The following is a 20,835-nucleotide window of genomic DNA, read 5'->3' as shown; positions in this document are numbered from 1 at the left end:
GGTACAAAAGCAGGGACACAGGAGATGGCAGATGCAGGAGCTGTGAGAAGTCCAGCAGATAGCAAAGAGGGGAGGGTACCAATGGAGAAGTGGCAATAGATACATTAGGAGACCACAGTAAGCATTAGGAGGAAGCTCAAGGCTGAGTCTCAGGCTCTTGATGTATTGAGTGGTCGGGGTGCCATTCATAATCACAGCAAGCAAACGAGGAGGAATAGACTCAGAGAGGGAAGAATGTGTTGAGATCTGGACAGTGTGGATGCCTGTGATACGGTGTGTGCTGGACAGTTTTCGTCAACCTGACACAAGATAGTTACCAAGAAAAAGGGAACCACAGTTGAGTAATTGCCTCCATCAGATTGGCCTGTGGGCAAGTCTGTGGAATATTTTCATTGATTAATGATTGACACTGGAGGGGCCAGCCCAAGGTGGGTGGTGCCGTTCCCAAGCAGGTCCTGGGTTGTAGAAAAAAGCCAGTTTTTCAAGCATCCCAAAGTCAGCCAGGAAGCAGCACTCCTCCGTGCTCTCTGCTTCAGTTCCTGCCTCTAGGTTCCTGTCTCAAGCTCCTGCACTGACTTCCCTCATCAATGGACTGTACACTGTAAGTTGAAAGAAATCCTCACTCCCCGTAAGTTGCTTTTGGGTAGTATGTCTCATCACTGCATCAGAAAGTGAAGCAATACACGGTGATATAATATGTAGAAGTCTGGGAGGTTGGGGCTGCAGATTCATGAATAGTAACCATGGTCAGGGAGTGGATAAGGGAGACAATGCAGATGGCTGACAGAAAGTGCTAGAAGGAAGGAAGGAAGGGACAATTGAGGACACTGAGGAGGAGGAAAAAGACTGGAGGAAAAGTGCCAGTGACTTCACATATTGCTTAAGGAAGTGAGATAAATCCTAGTTCTTCTAAATTAAAAAATGTAATAGGGTCATTAGTGATTTTGGCGATGGCAGCTTGCGGGTTTGGAGGGTTAGAGCTCAGGGAGGTGGAGCGGTAGCTGGTGTGGGAGTGCCTGCAGCAAAGATGGAGAGATGGTGCTGCCTTTGTTAAGTTGATTAGTCTCCAAAGTTGGAAAGCTGGAACATTAAAAAATAATAATAAAATAAAAACCACTGAAGAGAAAAGGTTGGAAATGGGGAAGAGAGTCAGAGTTTGCAACTGGCTGGCTGGAGGAAGCTCCCAGAGAGTTGGTGTTGGGGACTGAGATTTTGAGCACAGATGAGTAACTGAACTGAGATCTCTCAAAGGCCTGTGAGGGAGGTACTACCTCTAAATCTAGCAGTTCATAGCCTACGCTCAAATGGGGCTACATCTCTGTGAATGTGTAAGGTCCCTCCCACCCCAGCTTTCTTCTCTCTAGTGTAATTAATGATTCACATAAATACTTTTTCCCAGTGGACAAGATCACCCTCAATATAATAGAAGGGGAAAGCCCTGACATATCTCCCTTAAGGCAACGAGGGCATACACTTTGCTAGGAGTGGGGATCCCTAGGGAAGAAGCTGCAATGGGAGGTACTTCTTTGAAAGGCAGCGCTCTTTCTTAGAAAAAGTGAGGGATTGGAAATCTGGATGTCAGGCTCCGGCCTGAACTCTGTACTAATGAGCTGTTGTGTAGAACGAGTCCCTTGACTCCTTCCAATCTTTTCCTGCTTTTGACAGGGAAGTAGTAAGAACCATTATCCCTAACTCCTTTAGAGCCCAGAGAACTAATATTGATAATATGTGTGCATCATAAATGCTTTGGAATGTCTAGAGTCCACAGGAAGTTGGCATTATTACAGTCATATTTTACCTAGCTACAACCGAGAAAGCCAAACTTTCTGTAATTTAAACAGAACATTATGCATTATGTCACAGAAATTGTTTTTACATATGCAGTATTTCTTATAACCCAAGAAGACAGCCCTGAGAGGCAGAAAGGGAATGATGTATTTATTATGTATGATGTATGCATGCAGAGTCTTTGTGACTGATGCTTGTCGAGAGAGAAATGCAGGCTACTTGCCAGAGTCCGGTCACTTCTAAATAATTCTTAGAGGCCACACTCATCACCAGAGAGCAGCTGATGACCAGGAGTGAGGAAGAAAAGTGTGGTTAAAGACAGACATGCTGATGCCTGGGAGAAGTGATACCCAAAATAAAGACAACATAAAAAGAGGCAGAAAGGTTGGGAAATGCCTCCAAAGGGAATACAGTGATAGTATTACTCATAATAAGGTAATATCCCATAATTTGCACAGGGTTATTATCAGGCCCCCTTTTAATAGCCACGGAGGACATCCCTATGTTTTATCATCATTCAGTAATTGGCATTTCAAGTGAAGATTCTAACAAGGAATGCTTAACTACTTGGCATAGCACATTTAAATAATGCGAACAAGGAAGTACTGGCTGCTAGCTGCCCTTTCCCCAAAGGTCTCCCTTTCATTTGTTTGCAGGACGCCTGAGTCTTGGTGCTCCTTATGTAAATTGTTGGCAGATAGAGAACTATGACGCATGACAGGTGGTGTAAACCCATTTACAAATGAAGAGGATGCCAAAACTGTCTAGATGTCACGTGAAGCCCATATTTCCATAGTGCATCTTTAGTCAGTACTGTCCTATGGGATGATAGGAAGCTTTGTAAGTAGTCAAGGGTTTTAATAATAAAGCCACTAATAAATTAATCGATAATAAATATACTATAAATAAGTAATAAATTAATAAAACAATGCATTTAAAATAATAAACCCTATTCCAGACTATATTCTGATGCTGCCAAACAAAACAATGTTAACTTGGGAGTAGCAAATATTCATCATTTTTTATTCTAAAGCATAATGTCGTTTCCCTTCAGTGTCTACAATTTAACAGGTAATCTGTAGCAGAAGTTGTTTAAAATCAAATACGAGAGGTCCATGGAGTTTCTTTCGCCATTGAAAAGGAATGAGTATTTTAGTTGTTCTTTGGTAATTACCAATGAACAGAATTAAACTTCTGTGAAACAAAAGTAAAGGTGCTCCCGAGTGAGCGGTGGTAGCTCTGCTGATACTCAGGAAGGACTAGCCTTGAAACCTTCCAAGACCCTGAATTCCTGCCTTGAGAAAGGCTTTTGTCCTTCATAAGACAGAGTCTGAACTCCAGACAATGGCTTCAAATCAAAGTAATAGCCTGCACTGTTGTTGATGCTGTAGAAATGTGTTCAGGAGTGATAATCTTTGTTGAAAAGAAGAGGGTGTTTTTTTTTTAATTGATCAAAGACTTCAGTTATTATTTTACTCCCAGTTTGGACAGTGAATGCTTGAGTGAGAGCATGCAGTGTTATTCTTTCTGTGCCTGGCTTATTTCATCTGACATGATGTCCTCTTGTTCTGGCACAGCCTTGTGTGTGTGTGTGTTGGGGGGGGGGTTGGTAACTGAAGCTGGAGCTCTCTTGAAGAGGTGCCTAGAAGGTTCTGAAGTGGTAATGGCTATGTGGGTATTAAGGGGAGCTGCTTGCCTGGGGAAGAGCCTCATAGCCAAGAGAGGATAAGCAGAGGATATCATCAATGGAACTAAGTCACCTCTAACGGAGCCCTAGGATGCAGACAAGGAGCATCCTCAGTGGGGGCCGCCCCACTTCCACAAACAAGATTTACTTCTTCTTCATTCTAACACCTTCCAGGTTCTAACACAACCACAGAGGTCAAAGAATCTAATCCTGGACTTCTTCCTCACAAGACTGAATCTTGGCCTTAAGTATAAATTGAATTAAAATTGCAAAACAAAACGATGTGGTATTTCTTATATCTTAACTCTAGTGGGGTAGTTTATAACCTCATATACATACATACATTCTTACATATACACATGTACATGATAAAGCGCATATATGTCTCTTTCATAGCTCCCCAGTCTTTAAACATTCATTCCAGAATGTTCTCAACCTTGCCTGACAACCTGGAAAATGCTTGCTTATCATTCAAAATTCATGTCTCTCTTTTGTATAAGCAGTGACTAGAGAGTCTAAAAATAATTCTCACTTCTTAATTGGCCAAGTGCAGAAAGGCCTGCCCTGATTAAATCAGGCTGGCTGTGCGGACTGCATTAAATCACTTCCATTAAAGAGAAGGGAACTTAAGGTTTTAGGGCTTCATTGGAAATCATCATGGAGCAGAGGAATTTGGTGTATAGGAGAAGTGTTTGAGAGAGCTGAGGCTATTTGTGGTGTAGAAGAAAACAATCAATTTATTTATCATTTCCTCAGTGTGAACTTGGATTTAGGGGAAGATTCTTAAAAACTAGGAGGAAGACTTTATCTAATGCAATGACTATCAGACAATTGTCATCCTCTCATTCCCACTGGCAAGGGAGGTGTTGAGTGGATTCAACTTGGAGAGAGAAACAACTACATCTTTTTAAATCATAGGGCTGAACCTGAAGATAAGAGGATGGTGACTGGGGTGGGCACCCCGAGTTTTGCGGTCTCATGGCTGAAAATCCAGCAGACTGTTGGGAGGGCAGAGTTTTAAGTTCTAAGAAGCCCATGACTGATGGAGGTGGAATAAGATCTCAGGATGGGAAGGACTGATGCACATGACTCTGTTTTTTAAGGGAAGGAGCTGTCAGAGTGGTTAACTTCTCTCTATCTCTGGTGTTCAGACATGCTGAAGAAATGCTCATCAAATGTTAGTAAGCTATTTATAATTGTAGTTCAGTCACACTTTGTTTCAAAACACATTTAAAGCTCTTCCTTATTAAATAACTCTTTAATAACTTGGGCCCATCACAGAGGCCCACTGTCTCTTTCTTGCACCTGAGACCTATTCCTTGTGTCCCACTACAAATTACTATTATGACCGGGATGAACCAGATTAAGTAACTTTAGCAAAAAATTCTCACTTGTAATTTACTTTAACTTGAAGAATCTAATATAGTTCTCAATTTACTTTTTTAAAAAAAGCTGAAATGCATTAAAACCTTTCACATTTTGCAATAATGCAATGAGCAAGTGGAAGACTCCCCAGTTTCTTTTCATCTTTTCCAACATGCCCAGGGACACCCCCACCCCCCAGGATCTGCATACTAATCTGCCAGTCCTCCCTTTCATCACTCAAATCTTGTGTTTTCATCAATGCTTATCTTGAATCACTATTGAAACTCTCAAATTCTCTGCCTCTTTCTTCAGGGGTAACTTTTTTATGTTGAAATACAAAATTGGGATAGATGTAAAATGCCACAATGTATATTCATTCACAAGTGGAAGGAGTGAGGTTTGCCAGAGTTGTTGTTGTTGTTGTTATTATTATTATTATTATTATTATTATTATTATGAATAATACATGTGGGATCATAGGTTTCTACAGAACTTTTTCAAAAGGTCTTAAGTGGTAGTTACCCCTCCTTATATTCCTGTCTCTATCTGCCCTCCCACCTCCACCCCATTTAGCTCTTTCTGTCTCCATAATATCCCCTATATATCCATTGTGACTTGCCCCCTACCCCATGGGTTGGGATATAAAATGGAGACCAAAGTTCTACAAAATACATAGCGTGTCTATGTGTGGCGTGCTTATGTATTTCTGGTTGCATTCTGCTCCTTTCCTTTGCATTATAAAAATATATTGGTCATGATCCATAAAAATTGGTTTCATAATTTGCCTACTGCTTACAACCGCAAACTTAAAAGGTATGGGAGATTGCTCTTCAAATTCTATGAACTCAGAGGATAAGATATGAATCTTATGTACTCACTTCTTGAAAATGAGTCTGGAGAGTGGTGAGTGGGAATTCATTTATGCTTTCTGAGGTACTGGCGTGTGACTTTGGATGAGAGTTGCATATTTGCAGTCATCATAACAAAGGCGATTAAACTGCATAGATAGTAGCTATTTTAACACTCTTCCATTTTATTGATCCTATTTGTTAACATTAGAATTCTTGAATGAGGAATATTTCATCCCGTATACTGGGTCAGAAGGTTTCTTCTTGTCTTCTCTACCAAATTTCAGGAGTTTTCATTTTCAGTCAGTTGGTGTTTGTTTTCCTCCAGAGATACTGAATACTAACAGTGGAGAAAAGCACTCAGAGGTTAAAAAAATAATTTGTGCTTCATGATTTTGAAGTAATACAATGTGAATTCATTACCCTATATAAATACACAGTAAACTTTAAAAAAGCATTTTTATTTATTTATTTATTTATTTTTTTGAGCACAGAAAATACAAAGTCAGTAGGAGGAAGCCACAAGATTGCTTAAAAAGTACATTTAGCCCCTGAGCATCTTGACTGATGGCTAGCCTTAGAGGCTGAAAGAATGTTAGAAGTGACAGGAGCATCAGAAGACAGCCCTCCTGCCCTTACGTTTTAGAGATGTAGAACCTGAGTCCCTTACAGATTAAAGGGTGTGGTGAGCTCACAGCTGGCGCACATGCTGACTCCTTGCCCAGTGCCTTTTCCACACCACCTCCTCCCTCTCTGTCGTGATATTGCCTGTCCAGATCTGTGCTGCCCTGCACTTGTGCGTGTGGTTTATGCTGTTGCAGACCTCATCACAATGCACACATTGATCTACACACTTTTACCATTACGGGTTTTATTTGACTTGAAATTATAATTGGAACAATTAGAGATGCGTCAGTGGAAAGGCAATGAAAGGAGACCATTAAAGGGCTAATAAATGGCTCTCCTCATGGGAACGGGGATCTTTTCTGTTCTAAGAATTCGAGCTCTTTGCAATGGTGCTTTTAAGTGGCTAGAAATAACACTTGCTGCATGCGTGTGGAATACTCTGGATACCAGGGGGTTCTGTTCATTCTGTATTTGAATTGAGCACACTGTGGTTGGAATGTGTGCTGAGTCTTTTGCTGGTTTTCGAGATCATTTCATATTTGAATTAACCCTTTTCTTGTGGAAGGTAATAGAACAATCTAGAGAGTTCTCAGGAGCTGAAGTCTTTAGATAGCTAGTGACTCTCCTGGATGCAGGTGAAAATGTGAAAGGTCTAGGTATTATTTTGATCGATATTCCTTTCACACAACCCACAATTTACACACAGTGCAACTAATTGGATGCAACTTACCCTTTACCCAAATGCCTATGGCTAACAAGAGATTATCACCATTTGTTGATTTGGAGAGATATCCATTTTAAGACTATGACCAAAGAATGAATTGCTAAACAAATACCAAGATAATTTACTGTGCTTCTGAAAACAACGATGGCTGTGATGATAAGAGTTCACACAAGGCTGTGTGAGGTGTCCCGACATAGGTAGTGGGCTCCGAAAGGCCTGCTCATGCACCAGGGATGGATTCTGATCCTACTGTCAGGGGGCCCCCCCATAAGCAGGTCAAGGTACACAACTGTCTCGCTATGCAGAGGGCCTAGTCTAGTCTCACGCAGGTTGTTGATCTAAATTTCATGAGTTCCCACTAGTTTGGTTTGGTTGTCTCTGTAGGTTTCCCTATTATGATCTTGATGCCCTTGCTCATAGAATCCCTCTTCTTTCTCTTCTACTGGACTCCTGGAGAGATCCACAGCCAAAGTGTTAATATTTTCAATGGGTGGTGGTGGCCCATGCCTTTAATTCCAGTACTCAGGAGGGAGACAGAGGCAGACAGAGCTTTGTGAGTTCAAGGACAGCCTGGTCTACAGAGCAAGTTACAGGACAGCCAGGACTACACAGAGAAGCTCTTTCTTGTAAAACAAAAACAAAACAACAAAAAAAGAGGTAACATTTTCTGACCTCTTGTTGTTAAGTGTTACTATAAGTACTTCAATATCTTCTACAATTTCAAATATGCAGAGTGCTGGGAAAACCAAATATTATTTTTGTAACTCATTTAGTAAAATTTACGTTAGCCAGAACTCATTTATTGGCAAACATCACCTCAGTATCACAGGGCTATTAGGTCTGTGCTTACCTCTTAGTGAGCAGCCATGTTTAGCTACAGAAATACTGACATGTTTGATACCAGGTGTTGTTTCAGATGTATTCAGCACAAGCTTTTATTCTTTCTTCTTCTTGTTTTTCTTCTTATTTTTCTTGTTCTTGTTTTCTTCTTTCTTGTTCTCTCTCTCTCTCTCTCTCTCTCTCTCTCTCTCTCTGTGTGTGTGTGTGTGTGTGTGTGTGTGTGTGTGTGTGCGCATATGTGTGCCTGTGTCATATATGTATGAGTACTCACCTAAGTTTGTGCGCATGTACATATTGTTATACCTAGCCTATTATGTGCCACAAGGAAAAAGAGAGACAACACTTAAGGGTTCCAAAGATTTTATTAATCACCACATAAGCAGGTCACTGATTGATCAAGGCTGCAGGACAAGGACTTGGAGCCCTGTTTCTCCTGACAGCCCCAAGCAGGGGCAGAAGTGGGATTTATAAACACAAAAATAACAAATATTTGTTGCCAAGCTACAGTTACAATTTTCACCAATCAGAAGTTAAAGATTAGGGACTTTCCTTGTGTTCTCCATCATTGCCAACCAACATACAATGCAAGCCTTTCAGTTCTCCCAATCACATTCATTTGTTCCTTCTGTTGTTAGGAACAGACATAATGTTTCTAGATAACTAAAGATGCATAATGACTCTCCCTATGGTTTAGGGAGGAGATCAGTCAGCCATTGGAAAGTTCTCAGCTCCCCCAGGGCTTGGGAACCTGAACTTTGTTTCACCCCACAGGTAAAATGGAGTCTGAAGTCAAAATGGCAGTTCTTAGGCCAAGGTACTTTTGCCTATTCCCTTTAATATACATATGTTTGTTTGTGAATTTGGGGGCCTGAGGTTGGTATAAAAAAAATCTTCCTCCATCATTCTTTGACCTAATTCACTGAGGCAGGTTCTCTTAGTCAAAACTGGAGCTCACTAATTTGGCTAGTCTCTCCAGCCAGCTTGCTCCAGAGAGTTTCTCTCTGTCTTCCAAGGCTGCAGTTATGGGTGAGCTGCTATGCCCACTTGGAATCTGCATGAGTAGGGACTTGAACTTCAGTTCTTACACTTGTATTAGGTAGCCAGAAAGAATTTATTGACCTCTTCTTATTCTGGTATGTTCTATGAGCTACCATTAATACACTTTAGAATTTGAAGATATTAGTAATAGTTCCCATAAACTTTCATTTGGAACACAGTTTCATGAATAATTTAGAATGAAAAATAGCAAAATGCTTATAATTATCTCTCCTACACACACACACACACACACACACACACACACACACACACACATACACACACACACACACACACCCCACCACCACCACCACCACCACCACGACCATCATCATCATCTATTAGATATTGAGTGTTTTTTCCCCCTCTTTTACTCTTTCCTTCCTTAAAATACCAGTAAATAATAGAAGATTATGAAGGAAAAGTAAATATATAAAATAAGTACTTTTAAGGAAAGAAAATAATAGAGCATATAAGTGATTATTATTGTCAACTTCATTGGATTGAGAGATACCTGGGAGATTGTTAAAGTGCTCCTCTGGGAGAGTCTGAGAGAGTTCATACTGTGATTAACCACCAAGGAATGAAGACCTGCCCTGTATGTGTTTGGCATCAGTACACGTGTGGTCCAGAGAGACTAAAGAGGAAGAAAGAGGAAGCCCATGATCACGGCATACTCTTCTGCTATAAGGAGCAGCTCTGCTCCATCACAGCCTTTCTACCATGATACCCTGCTTTATCTGAGGCCCAAAGCAGTGGATCCAATTATCTATGTACCAAAACCATGAATGAAAATAATCCTTTCTCTCTTAGAGTCCTTTCTCCCAGACATCTGTCATGGTCAGGAAATGCCTGACTAATACAATATACATGAAGCAGATACGTATTCTTCTCTCATATATTACATCATATATTACATGACTGTAGTTTCCTCTCCTTCTTCTCCTCCCATCCCCCATCTCCTCTCTCTCCCAGATCAACCCCCCTCTGCCTCCTCTCAGAAAAGAGCAGGTCTCTCAGGGACATGTACCAAACATTGCCTACCAAGCCATAACAAGACCACCAAGTACTGCCATCACCTCAAGGCTGGATGAGGCAAGCCAGTAGGAGGGAAAGTGTCCCACAAGCAGGCAAAAGAGTCAGCGGCAGCCCCCGCCCCCACTGCCAGGACTCCCACAAGAGCACCAGGATACCCTACATCTACGCAGAGGACCTAGGTTAGACCCTCACAGGCTCCCTGATCTCCGCAAGCCCTCATGAGTCCCATTCAGTTGATTCAAAACAGCTCTTTTTAATTTTATTTACTTACCAACTTATCCCATAAAGTTTTCTCTCTAGTGAATTCACCAGTTTTAATTTCTGAAGCATGGAGTTTATTGGTTTGTCAAGTCTATGGCAGGTGCTATGCCAAATACAGATAGTCCTGTCCTAGCTTGTCTAGGGAGGGATGTGATAGGGGGTCTTGGAACCTTGAGAACAAAGAGGAAGAGCATCTGGTTATACTGGCACATCTGGAAATATTCCTTGTGGGAGAGAGAATCTGCTGAAGAAAGAGGCATTGGAGAAGGGCTTCCGTGGTAGGCGCCAACACTGAGGCATCAAAGCAGCCTGAAATTACTTGAGAGACAGATGTTCTTGTACATTTGAGGAAATAATGGAAGGAGCTTCCAGAGAGGTGGGGCTGCATCTGAGGACTCCCAGGTAAATTGGAAAGTCATTTTTGTTCTTTTTAAATAAACAGGGTGTGTGTTCCATCCTGTGGTGCTCTGTTCTGGGTTTTAACGGTGCAATTGACCTGTATTATCTTGGCTTTTCTTTTGTATATGTCATTTTTTCTCTTAACATCTTAGAGAAGCAAGAAACAAAAATGCACACTATTGGCACCCCTCCCCCTTCTAGTCTTCTGACAAGAAACCAGTGATAGACCTCCAGGACCAAGGGCAGATACTGGGCCATGAAGCCTTTGCAGGGAGGGAAAAGTAGTGGGCTATCTTCACCAGCCTTGCCCTAGTCACTGTGTCAATGTCCTTGTGTGACAGGCTGCCCCGCCCTGCTCGGCCAGGGCAAGTGGAAGACACCTACAGGCCCATCTGGCGCCATTATGATGAGCAATTATATGGTGGAGAAACGGGAGAGGAAAGCGGAGTGGTTCATATGCTGTGGAGAGAGACAGAAATGAAGAAGTGAAGACAGTTGAGGAAGAGGCTGATGTCAGTGGCCTGTGCTGCCACCTGTGGCCATGGTGATGTTTGGGTCTGGGCTGCTGCCAAGGGCCATGTCTGGGTCTGTAGCTCTACCACAATAAGGGTGTGTATGGATGTCCATGGCTCCTGTTACCACTGAAGGCCAAGCAGATGCCTGGGGTCTACGTTGCCACCTATGGCCATGTTGGATCTAAGAGCCATGCTTTTACTGTGCCATGCTGATCTTCGTGGCCCATGCTGCTACCCTGGGCCATGGTGACGTCTGGCCTGGGCTGCTGCTGAGGACCTTGTCTGGGTCCATGGTCCTACCACAGCCAGGGTCTGTGTGGATGTCTGTAGCTTGTGTTGCCACAAAAGACCACATGGATCCTGGGTTCTGGGCTGCCTACCTGTGGCCATGTTGGTGTCTGAGGGCCATGTAGCAGCTGGGGCCATACAGATCTGGGTGACCTGCACCGCCACCTAGGGCCATGGTATCATTAGGCCTGAGCTGCCAAGGGCCATGTCTGGGTCACAGCCTAACCACAGCCACGATCTGTGTAGATGTCCACAGCTCCTGTTACCACTGAAGGACATGTGGATGCCCAGGGAATGGGCTGTCATTTAAAGCCATGTTGGTGTCTGAGAGCCATGCTGTGTCAGGGCCATAGTCACCTGAGTGGCATGCACTGCCACCTAGGACCATGGTGACATTGGGACCCGAGCTGCCCAGGGTTATGTCTGGGTCAGTGGTCCTAGTGCAGCTGGGGTTTGTGTTGATACCCATGGCCTATGTTACCACTGGGGCCCATGTGAATCAGGCATGTTGAAATCTGCAGGCCATGCTGAGCTGACCTGGGGGCCCTTCACTTGCCCTGGGAGATCTGGTCCTGCTCCTTGCTGGCTGCTATAGCAGGAAAGCTGACCCTGCCCAACCTGAGAGCACTGGCTCCACCCCTCAACATGAGTGCAGGGGAGCTGACCCTGATGGCATGGGCACAGGAGAGCTTGCTTGGCCACTTATCTGAGGAGAGTGGTCCCAGTGGAGGCCCTGAATGACCAACTCAGCTACCACTCAGGCCCACATCCAGGCTTTGAGTTGGCCCATCCCAACATCTACCCTATCTATGACTTGCTGGGGCACGTGAAGGGACTGGTTCTGTGGAACCAGAGCTGCAGGATCTCCATGACTTGGGGCAATAGTAGGATACCCCAGAGGAGGTTTAATGAGGCTCCTGTATTGATGGTGTACCAAAACGAGAGGCCTTGAGCCAGATCAACACCTCATTGCAGTGGACAGTTGCAGGCAAAGCTGTTTGGACAAAAGGGTATATACTGTGTGACACACCACAGCTCCCAGCGCCAACCGGACAAATGAAGAGGTGATGGAGAGGCAGGAAAGACGGAGGAGCAAAGGGTTTCTTTTTAATTAATATTTTTATTTTTTAAATTTTCTTTTCTGGGGGTGCTCCAAAGGTGAAGGGTAGATATGGAGGGATTGGGAGATGAGTGGGATTGGGGTACATGATGTGAAATTTCCAAAGAATCAATAAAAAATTATCAATAAAAACTTTTGAAAAAAAAAAAAAGTCCTTGTGCCCTGTGTCTTCTCATTGTCTGGTTTGGTCTGCTCCAGACAGGCCTTTTCTAACCATTGCTGTGTGGAAATACAGAGGCTTGAGACCTGGTGCGGCTTCATGGGAAAGGGCAATAGCCTGTTCCCTGCCTACAATATAGGCCGGTGAGGGTTTCAATTGGCCCTGTCCATCTTTTCAGTCTTGGGAAGGAAATTCATCAGGTTTGAGGCATAAGTTACGGGACTTTGTTCTCTCTCTGTTCATCTCCTTTGGAAAGTCTGCAGAAAAACATGACTGAAAGACATGCATGCTGAGTATTCTGAGTTCTCTTATTTGCTAGCCTATAAAATATTATTAATAGGCCTGGTATGTCCTCCAAGGAGGTAAAATTGGTTTCTGGAGGAATCTTCCATTTAAGTTTAAGTAACAAATGTGTACACCAAATCTGCTGATACACCTAAATCTATGACATCCAATTTTAAAGGGAATTTTTTGATGGGGGAAAATCAAATAATGTTTTCATAGGGAGGCCGCAATTCAAAGTGAATTACAAACACTGGCCTAAAGCAAAGCATCTCTCACTCCCTCTCCTGCCTGGGAAGTGTCAGGTTGGTCCCCCTGACTTGTAATGTTATCACCATCCCAGGTTCTTTCTGATGCGTTTTCTCTGCTTTGGGGCACATGGCTTCTATCTACAGCATCGTCCTGCCTCGCCTCACGGATATGATTACTGTCGCATTGCAATCACAGATAACCGACAGGAAGTAGAAAGAAGAGGAAGGGCAAAGAGCATGTCTGGGCAACTCAGACTCCGTTACAGGAATCATCTGATGTCACTCAGCAGTCTCCAAAGATTTCTTACTGTGCAGAACACAGTGAGGGGCACCGGGTTTGCAAGGCCGTCTGGGGGATCCTGGAAGCTTGATTTATCTAAGTTAGGCATGTTGCCATCCCCAGGGAAATTTGGGTTGTGTTAATAAGAAAGGCTATGCAACTAGCAGCCTGCTTAGCGGTCTCTACTGTCATTTATTTTCACGTTAGCTAAACAGAGTAAGGTACGATGTGAGGTTTGGGGAAAATGTGGTACATTTCTATTTTGTACTAAGACTTGCTAGTCTGGTGCTAAAAATTCGTAACTAAGCCATTTTTCTGAATGACAGTACTCTGGTGGGTAAAACATAGTATTTGTAAGCTGAGGACTGTCTTCATTCGGTTCCTAGATCTTGGATACAGAAACTTGACATTCTACATGCTTCAGTGGGAACTATCGACTCATGATTAATTGGTTTGATGAAGATGTATCGCTTAGAAATTTTGAGTTTTGTGGATGAATATTGTTTTTTGGATACAGCATTCTTTCAGTAGTTGTATTCTCATGTTTTCCAAGTGCAGTGATGTTGATAATTGGCACTTCATACAGTAACTAGCATCAGCAACATGTGATCTTTTACAAATAAAAAAGTGCTAACATCCTTAACGTGGCCGATAACATATGTGGGGGATGGAAACTTCAGTGGAAATTTTCCAAAAATATCTGTGGCTCTTGGCGTTATTACTTCCTACAGTTGAAGTGGCATTGTAGTGGTTGGCAAGGCTCCTGGATTCATGCACGCCAACACAGAAGCGTTTACCAGCACATTGTGTTCAGTGGTGGAATTAGGTTCAGGACCTCAGTGCTTCTCGGACAGAGTAGGTAGTGTTTAGTACTAATCTGCTTGTGTTTGCTTCTATCTCTGCCTCTTTCTGCTCTGCACCAAGGCCGAGGGGACAAGTGCACAGGAGTTTCTGAAAGAAGGCAGGGATTTTTTCCTGCATTATTTCCTTCTATATCTCCTCTGCTTTTTAGATTAGTCAGCATATTTGTTGAAATAGAAGGTTAAATGAAAGGCAAGGAGCCCTCTACCTGCGATGTCTTTAAGGAAGTATTAAGAGAGAAAACATTTCATATGTGATGCTCAGCTTTGGTTTTCATTCTGAAGACAATGCAATGACTGAAAACCTGGCAATGATGATATGGGATTTATGCTGAATTCAAGGCTGGCTTGGACAGTGCTCAACTGGGTTCAGAGAAATTACTTATGAGATAATTGTAGTCTACTTGTTGGTTACCTGTAGCGATTAAAAGAAAGAAGAAAGGATGTTTGAAGAGATGCCGAAAAGGCATAGCAGCAAGACTTAGTGACCGATTTGGAGCAGGTGACAGAGGCCTATGGAGGGAGTCTGGCTTCCAAGTACTGCTTTTCCAGATGTATATGGATTCAGATGATGTTGGGGTATAACCAGGAATGAAGAAGGAAAAATATGTTGGGTGATAATGAGTTGAATTGTTGTGATATTGATTCAAGACATCAAAGTAGAGAAATCTGAGAAGTTAGTGTGATTATTATTATCATCATCATTATTATTATTATCTGTTAATTTTGAGTCAAGGTCTCACTGCATACTATGTATCCCAAGCTGACCTTGAACCCATAATTATCCGTCCTTGGCCTCCCAAGTGCTAGAGTTACAGATGTATGCATTGTGTTTCATATGGTGTGATTTTAAAAATATAGTTTAATATAATATAATATAATAATATAATGTAATATAATATGATACTGAGCAAGAGCATGAGAGAAAGAGAGGTGGTAGATGGTAATATTATCTATAACCAAACCTTTCTCTTCCTGAATCTTATGTCTTGATTGGTAGACCACTGTGAGATTTATCATAACTTTTCCACAATCCTATATTCCACATTAAAGCAGCCATTAAATCCTGCCATTTAGTTTTTCTTCCTATCATTACTGTCTTGGACCTAACTCCCATTATCATCTTGAAGATTGGCCAATGTCTGTTTTCCTAATATTACATCTCTCCCCTTTTCAACACTCTCTATTCTTTTCTGTAATGCATATCTGATAACGTAACCCCCTCCCCCCAGTCTCTGTTACTTTCATGGAAACAAGCACACACAGCCCTAAGGAACATTCTGTGATCCACTTCCTTTTCTGTCTCCTTCTGACCATCAATATTTATAGTTACTTACTGTTCTATTCAACACTGGTTTCCCAGGCCTTTGAATTAAACTGTGGAATGCCTCCTATTTCATGTTTCCTCTCTAAAATTATGTCATGCAAACAGAATAGATACTAGTTGCTCTGTGTTGATCCTATACTCTGTGCAGAGCTTATCTATAATACCTGCCATGCTTAGTCTCGTCATTTCTATGTAGTTCTCCTTCAAGACCAAGCTTACATATCATGGAATCAGCTGCAGGAATTAGGAGAGTATAAGTTATAACTCCATGTTTAGTGCTAAAAAGGTGCTAGACATTTACTTATTAAACAGACAATCTGGTTAGTGGTCACTTACCTCTCTGTTGAAGGAACCCATCTCTATACTTATTTGATGTCAAGAAGGAAAACTTGTGTAAGTTTCCCGCAGACAGTAGCTATGCTCTCCTTTTGGGGCTTCCAAGTTCAACCATTAACCATTGGAAAAAAAATAATATTTCTTGGCAACTAAATTTCTGAAAAGGCTGGTAAGAAATGCTATAATTCTGTTCTTTATATAGGATAATGGAATTTTTTTTTTTTACTTTTTTCTTAGGAATAATGAAAGTAAGAAAAGCATGGACTTACTGTGAAAAAACATATGCAAATACTGGATAGACTGGTGCTTGATTGATGTGTGTATGTGTGGTTTATATGGGGTCTCTGGCACCTCTTATCTCTCCATATGTGTATATTAGACTATAATAAAGAAAATACTTGCATTAAATTGAAAGTACTACTAAAGGTACAGCCATTAGCTCCTCTACTTTAATGTAGTAAACTCATCTCCCCATAAGACATGCTTATGAGACACAAAAAGCCAACTGTCCACTGCACAGAAAAAAAGGAAAATCAAGTGGATGATTGCACTCAGTGGCTAATGAATTATTCAAGATTGTTTGTGTCAGTGCCTGGCTTGGTTTGGATGGAGGCAGGGATAACAAACCGAGTGTTCCAAACCACTGCAGCTGGTCTGTACCAAGAGGGTAGTTCAAATGGGGGCCCATGGTGCCTTAGCTCAAATTCAATTCATAAAGTGATAACATTTTATAAATAGGGATTTAGGGCATTTTGCAAGAGAATGCTACAATATTAGGGGGAACACATTATGGCCATAATGTAGCAATAATTATGGCAATATGGATGTGCATTTTTATGGTACTTAGGTTTTTAATGGGCTGTCATATGCTTCATTTCATTTATGATCTGGTTTGTAGTTAGAATTACTTAAACACATTTAGAGAAAATTTTGCCTGTGCAATGGTGGAGCTGGTATTGAAATAAGTATTCCCTGTCTCTCTTTTGATATCCTCAGCTCACACAACAGGAAGGTTCTGGGCATATGGTTTTAATTTTGCTGGATCATCAGAATGAGATGCATTTTCAGGGTGCTGGATTGACCACCCACTTCTTTATTAGAGAGAGATTTTTCTCTAGTGGTTTATTACATATCAGAGGCTCCTGTGAAACAGGAGAGGATTCCAGTTAGACAGATTTGGTTACCCAATGTCTTCATGGTTGGTGAGAGTATATATTAGAGGCAGGGCTGTGAGTAAGAAGCAGGCTGGATGTCTGAATCCACTTATTCCTCATAATGTAATATCAGGCTTGATTGATTAAAAAGAAGAGAAAAGCATTAGTATATCAGTGAGTTTACTTTCATCCAGATGCCTGAAAACTGTTAGTTGTTGAAAGTGTTATATACACTCTATTTTACGCCAATTGTTTCCAGTAGAGTTGCTGCTAAGTCTAATCCTGTAAAAGTCCAGCCACAAACATGAGGAGAAATAGGATCCTGTGTGAGGGTATAAAGTCAACATCTCATCCATCCTCCTTCTTTCCCTCTATTCCTCTTTTATTGAAGAAAATTTCAGTTTTTAAATAGCAGTATTCAGGCATTTCTCTTTGGCATCTGTAAAGCTTAAAACTTCGTTCACAGAAACACGGATTTTTTTTTTTCAGCGTTCTACTCTGGTGTCTTGTTTCCCCTTCATTCATTTTGACTTTCAAATGAACTTCTTCCCTTCTGGTTGTAGGCATAGAACACAGATGCTCTGTTCTGTGCTTTTGTTTCTTTGTTTGAGGCAGAGTCTCCCCGTGCAGCTCAGCTGACCTTGAATTCAAGATTCTCCTGCCTCACCTTTCTTGGATATACATGTGTACTACTATGTGTAGTCAATGTATTTTTTTATTAATAAAAGTACTATTTATTTCAAGTGGCATTTTTTTTTTAGTTCAAACACAAACATCTTTTTCATTTTCCTGTATTTCAACAGCATATAGTAACTTCAACATGGTTCTCAGCCCTTGGGGCTAAGGAATATGTCATTAGCTTAGTTTAGGGACTGTTCATTATGATGAGCTCTTTTAGAATATATTTTAGTACTTGCAAAACAACAGTTATAAAGGAAAATTAGCTTAATTTTATCTTCATGATTCTCCACTGAGAGTATCAGTGTCTCTGATGGCTTGTGCTTTGGAACACTTCCTCTGACCTTTGTCCATTTCATAAGTCATTGTGCACTGAAACTCATTGTGTTGAAGCTTTTTCTGAAGACTCTGTGTCTTCCATATACCAGTGTGCCTGTGGAGTTGTTGAGCAAACCCTGGCCAACGCTAGGATCTCCTGGGAGTTACACTTCTTCACCCGAGTACTAGGAGTACACACCATTGAGGCTGGGTCATGGGTGTCTGGAGTTCTAACTTTTAGATGGTCCTTAAACTTCATTTTTGAGAAAGACTGAGTCATTGAGTCAGTTTATTTTGAATAGAATTCTGTAACATTCTTTCTTCAGTTATGGGGCATTCTAAAGCTGCATAAAAACTGTAGGCAAGGCCTGAGGCCAGAGAATGGCAATTTCAAGGCCTGTCTGGGCTATAGAGTGAGTTCAAGTTCAGTTTGAGAACTTAATGAAACCCTATCTCAAAATAAAAAGTGAAAAGAAGGATGCAGACATATATAGCTCGGTGGGAGAGTGCTTACATGCTATATCTGAAGCTCCGAGTTCAATCCCCAGTACATAACAGCATTCAAACAAAACACCAACACAGACAAAAGGCTCTGATGCAGGTGGTTATGAAGTCTTTGACATTGTAGAATCAATAACGATGCATGTGATGTTGCCCATGTAATTTAATGCAATGCTCTCTTTGCTGCAGGTTTATTAATGTGGTGTATTCTATGTTAACATGTCATTTTTAACATGATCTTTCTCAAGAATCTCCTACTTAATAGGAACAATACGAACAACTCAAATTGCAATATTTTTTTCTAGTGTTAATTTCTATTTTATTTATTTATTTATTTTTATTTTATATGCACTGGTGTTTTGCCATGGGTGTTAGGTCCCCTGGAACTGGAGTGACAGTCAGTTGCAAGCTGCCATGTGGGTGCTGGGAATTGAACCCCAGTCCTCTAGAAGAACAGCCAGTGCTCTTAACCATTGGGCCATCTCTCCAGCTCCCACTAGTGTTAATTTCTGTGATATAATAGTTGCTTCCATTTGAGACCACATTTTGTAGGTCTTTTTATTGATGAAAAATTTCAGGATACTTAGAAAATACAGTTTAATTCACCCTCTTCATAATGGCCAGCATTTGATGGTGTTAATATTGATGTTGAAGCCGATACTGATTTTGCAGTTTTCAGAAGTTCTGGGATTAATTTCAGCATCAGATCATTTTTAAAATTAATGTAATTTCTCTGAAAGTGAAAATGAATGGGCAACATGCAGAAACTTAGGCAAGCCTTTATTAACCCTACCTAGGTAAAAGAGTGGTACACTTTAGTGAGGATATTATGTAATAACAGATCAGTTACTGACATAAGCTTTCTCTCTGAATTTTGTAAATACCTCTTTCATAGATGGGTCTAGTTTTCTTCAGACAGGGAAAACATTGAAAGACTGGAGATTAGAAGAATTACCATGGAGCCCAATTTAAAATCCCACAATGCCTTCATCTATTATTTCTTGTTTGCTTTCAGGGACTTTCTTCCTCGAGGCTCAGGCATCGTAACCAGACGACCTCTTGTACTCCAGCTTGTCACCTCTAAAGCAGGTAATTAGTGAAGACTTTACTGGGGGGATGTGCGCACCCCATGGCAATTGTCATTTTCATTCCTGGGCACTAGATGTAGCAACAAAACCATTTCTACAGCCACTCTGGTATGAGCAGCTGCCTGCATTTCTCTCTAGAATGCTCTCCTGTCCATTATTCTTTGATCCCTTTGGTTACATTGAAAGGAAGTCTTGCATGCATATAAAATTTTAACACTATTTTCTTAGGCCAAAAAGATATTTGTTTATTGTAATCCATCTATATAAGTTCATAGTATCAGATTATCATGAATGCTCCTTTTGTGTGTACTCTTTCTGCATGTACGTATATTATATGTGTGACTATTTTGTCATAAAATTAATTATTTAGGGAACTAGAGAGATAGCTCAGTGGTTAAAAGCACTTCCTCCTCTTTGAGAGGACCTGAGTTTTTAGTTCCTGGCACCCACATCAGGTGGCTCCAACCACTTGTACCTTCAAGTCCAGGGGCTCCAATATCCTCTCTCGGCCTTTGTGGACACTGTACTCACACGTACATACTCACACCCACACACACATGCATATAATTAAAATGAAAATATTACATAATGATCCAGTTTCTACTCATAGACAACCAACTGTTGCGCACCATTTGTCTAAAAGACTATTCTTTATGCCTCATGTGTTCTTAAAATCCCCATCAAAATTTTATTTGCTGTATCTACATTTGGATTCTCAGTTCTGATTAATTGATTGCTATTTCTACTTTTGTACCGATACCGTCTTTGCTCTGTGCTAGTATTATTTTTGTAAATTTAGAAAGTGACATTTCTAGTTTGTTGTTTTAAGACCATTTTAGCTACCCTGAATTCTACATTCTGCATGAAGCTAGAATCATCTTGTTTTATCTAAGAAATGTGAGATTATTTTTTTAACTCCTGAAAATCAATTAATGTAATACAATCAGTTAATGTAATTAGACTTAAAAAACAACAAACCCCACAGGATCATTTCAGTAGGCTCAGCTAAGGCATTGCACATTCATGCAGAAAGTTGTAGTAAAGTAGAAATTAAAGGGTGCT

General features: G+C 41.2%; 1 protein-coding gene across 7 annotated transcripts in view; it reads left to right on the top strand.

Annotated features, from left to right (window-relative positions):
- Dnm3 (dynamin 3) overlaps window positions 1-20,835 on the top strand; it is a 498,900-nt gene that overhangs the window by 57,701 nt on the left and 420,364 nt on the right. For all 7 annotated transcript variants that reach the window (XM_052737388.1, XM_052737385.1, XM_052737384.1 and 4 more), the window contains exon 2: window positions 19,701-19,774. In XM_052737388.1, coding sequence (XP_052593348.1) covers window positions 19,701-19,774 — 74 coding nt within the window. The remainder of the gene's footprint in view (window positions 1-19,700; window positions 19,775-20,835) is intronic.

The sequence above is a fragment of the Peromyscus californicus genome, unplaced genomic scaffold, assembly GCF_007827085.1.
Source record: "Peromyscus californicus insignis strain IS unplaced genomic scaffold, ASM782708v3 Scaffold_14__1_contigs__length_90479793_seg_2, whole genome shotgun sequence".
In the NCBI taxonomy this organism is placed as follows: Eukaryota; Metazoa; Chordata; class Mammalia; order Rodentia; family Cricetidae; genus Peromyscus; species Peromyscus californicus.
Note: the sequence above shows the minus strand (reverse complement) of the source record. Positions and strands in the feature narration are given on the sequence as shown.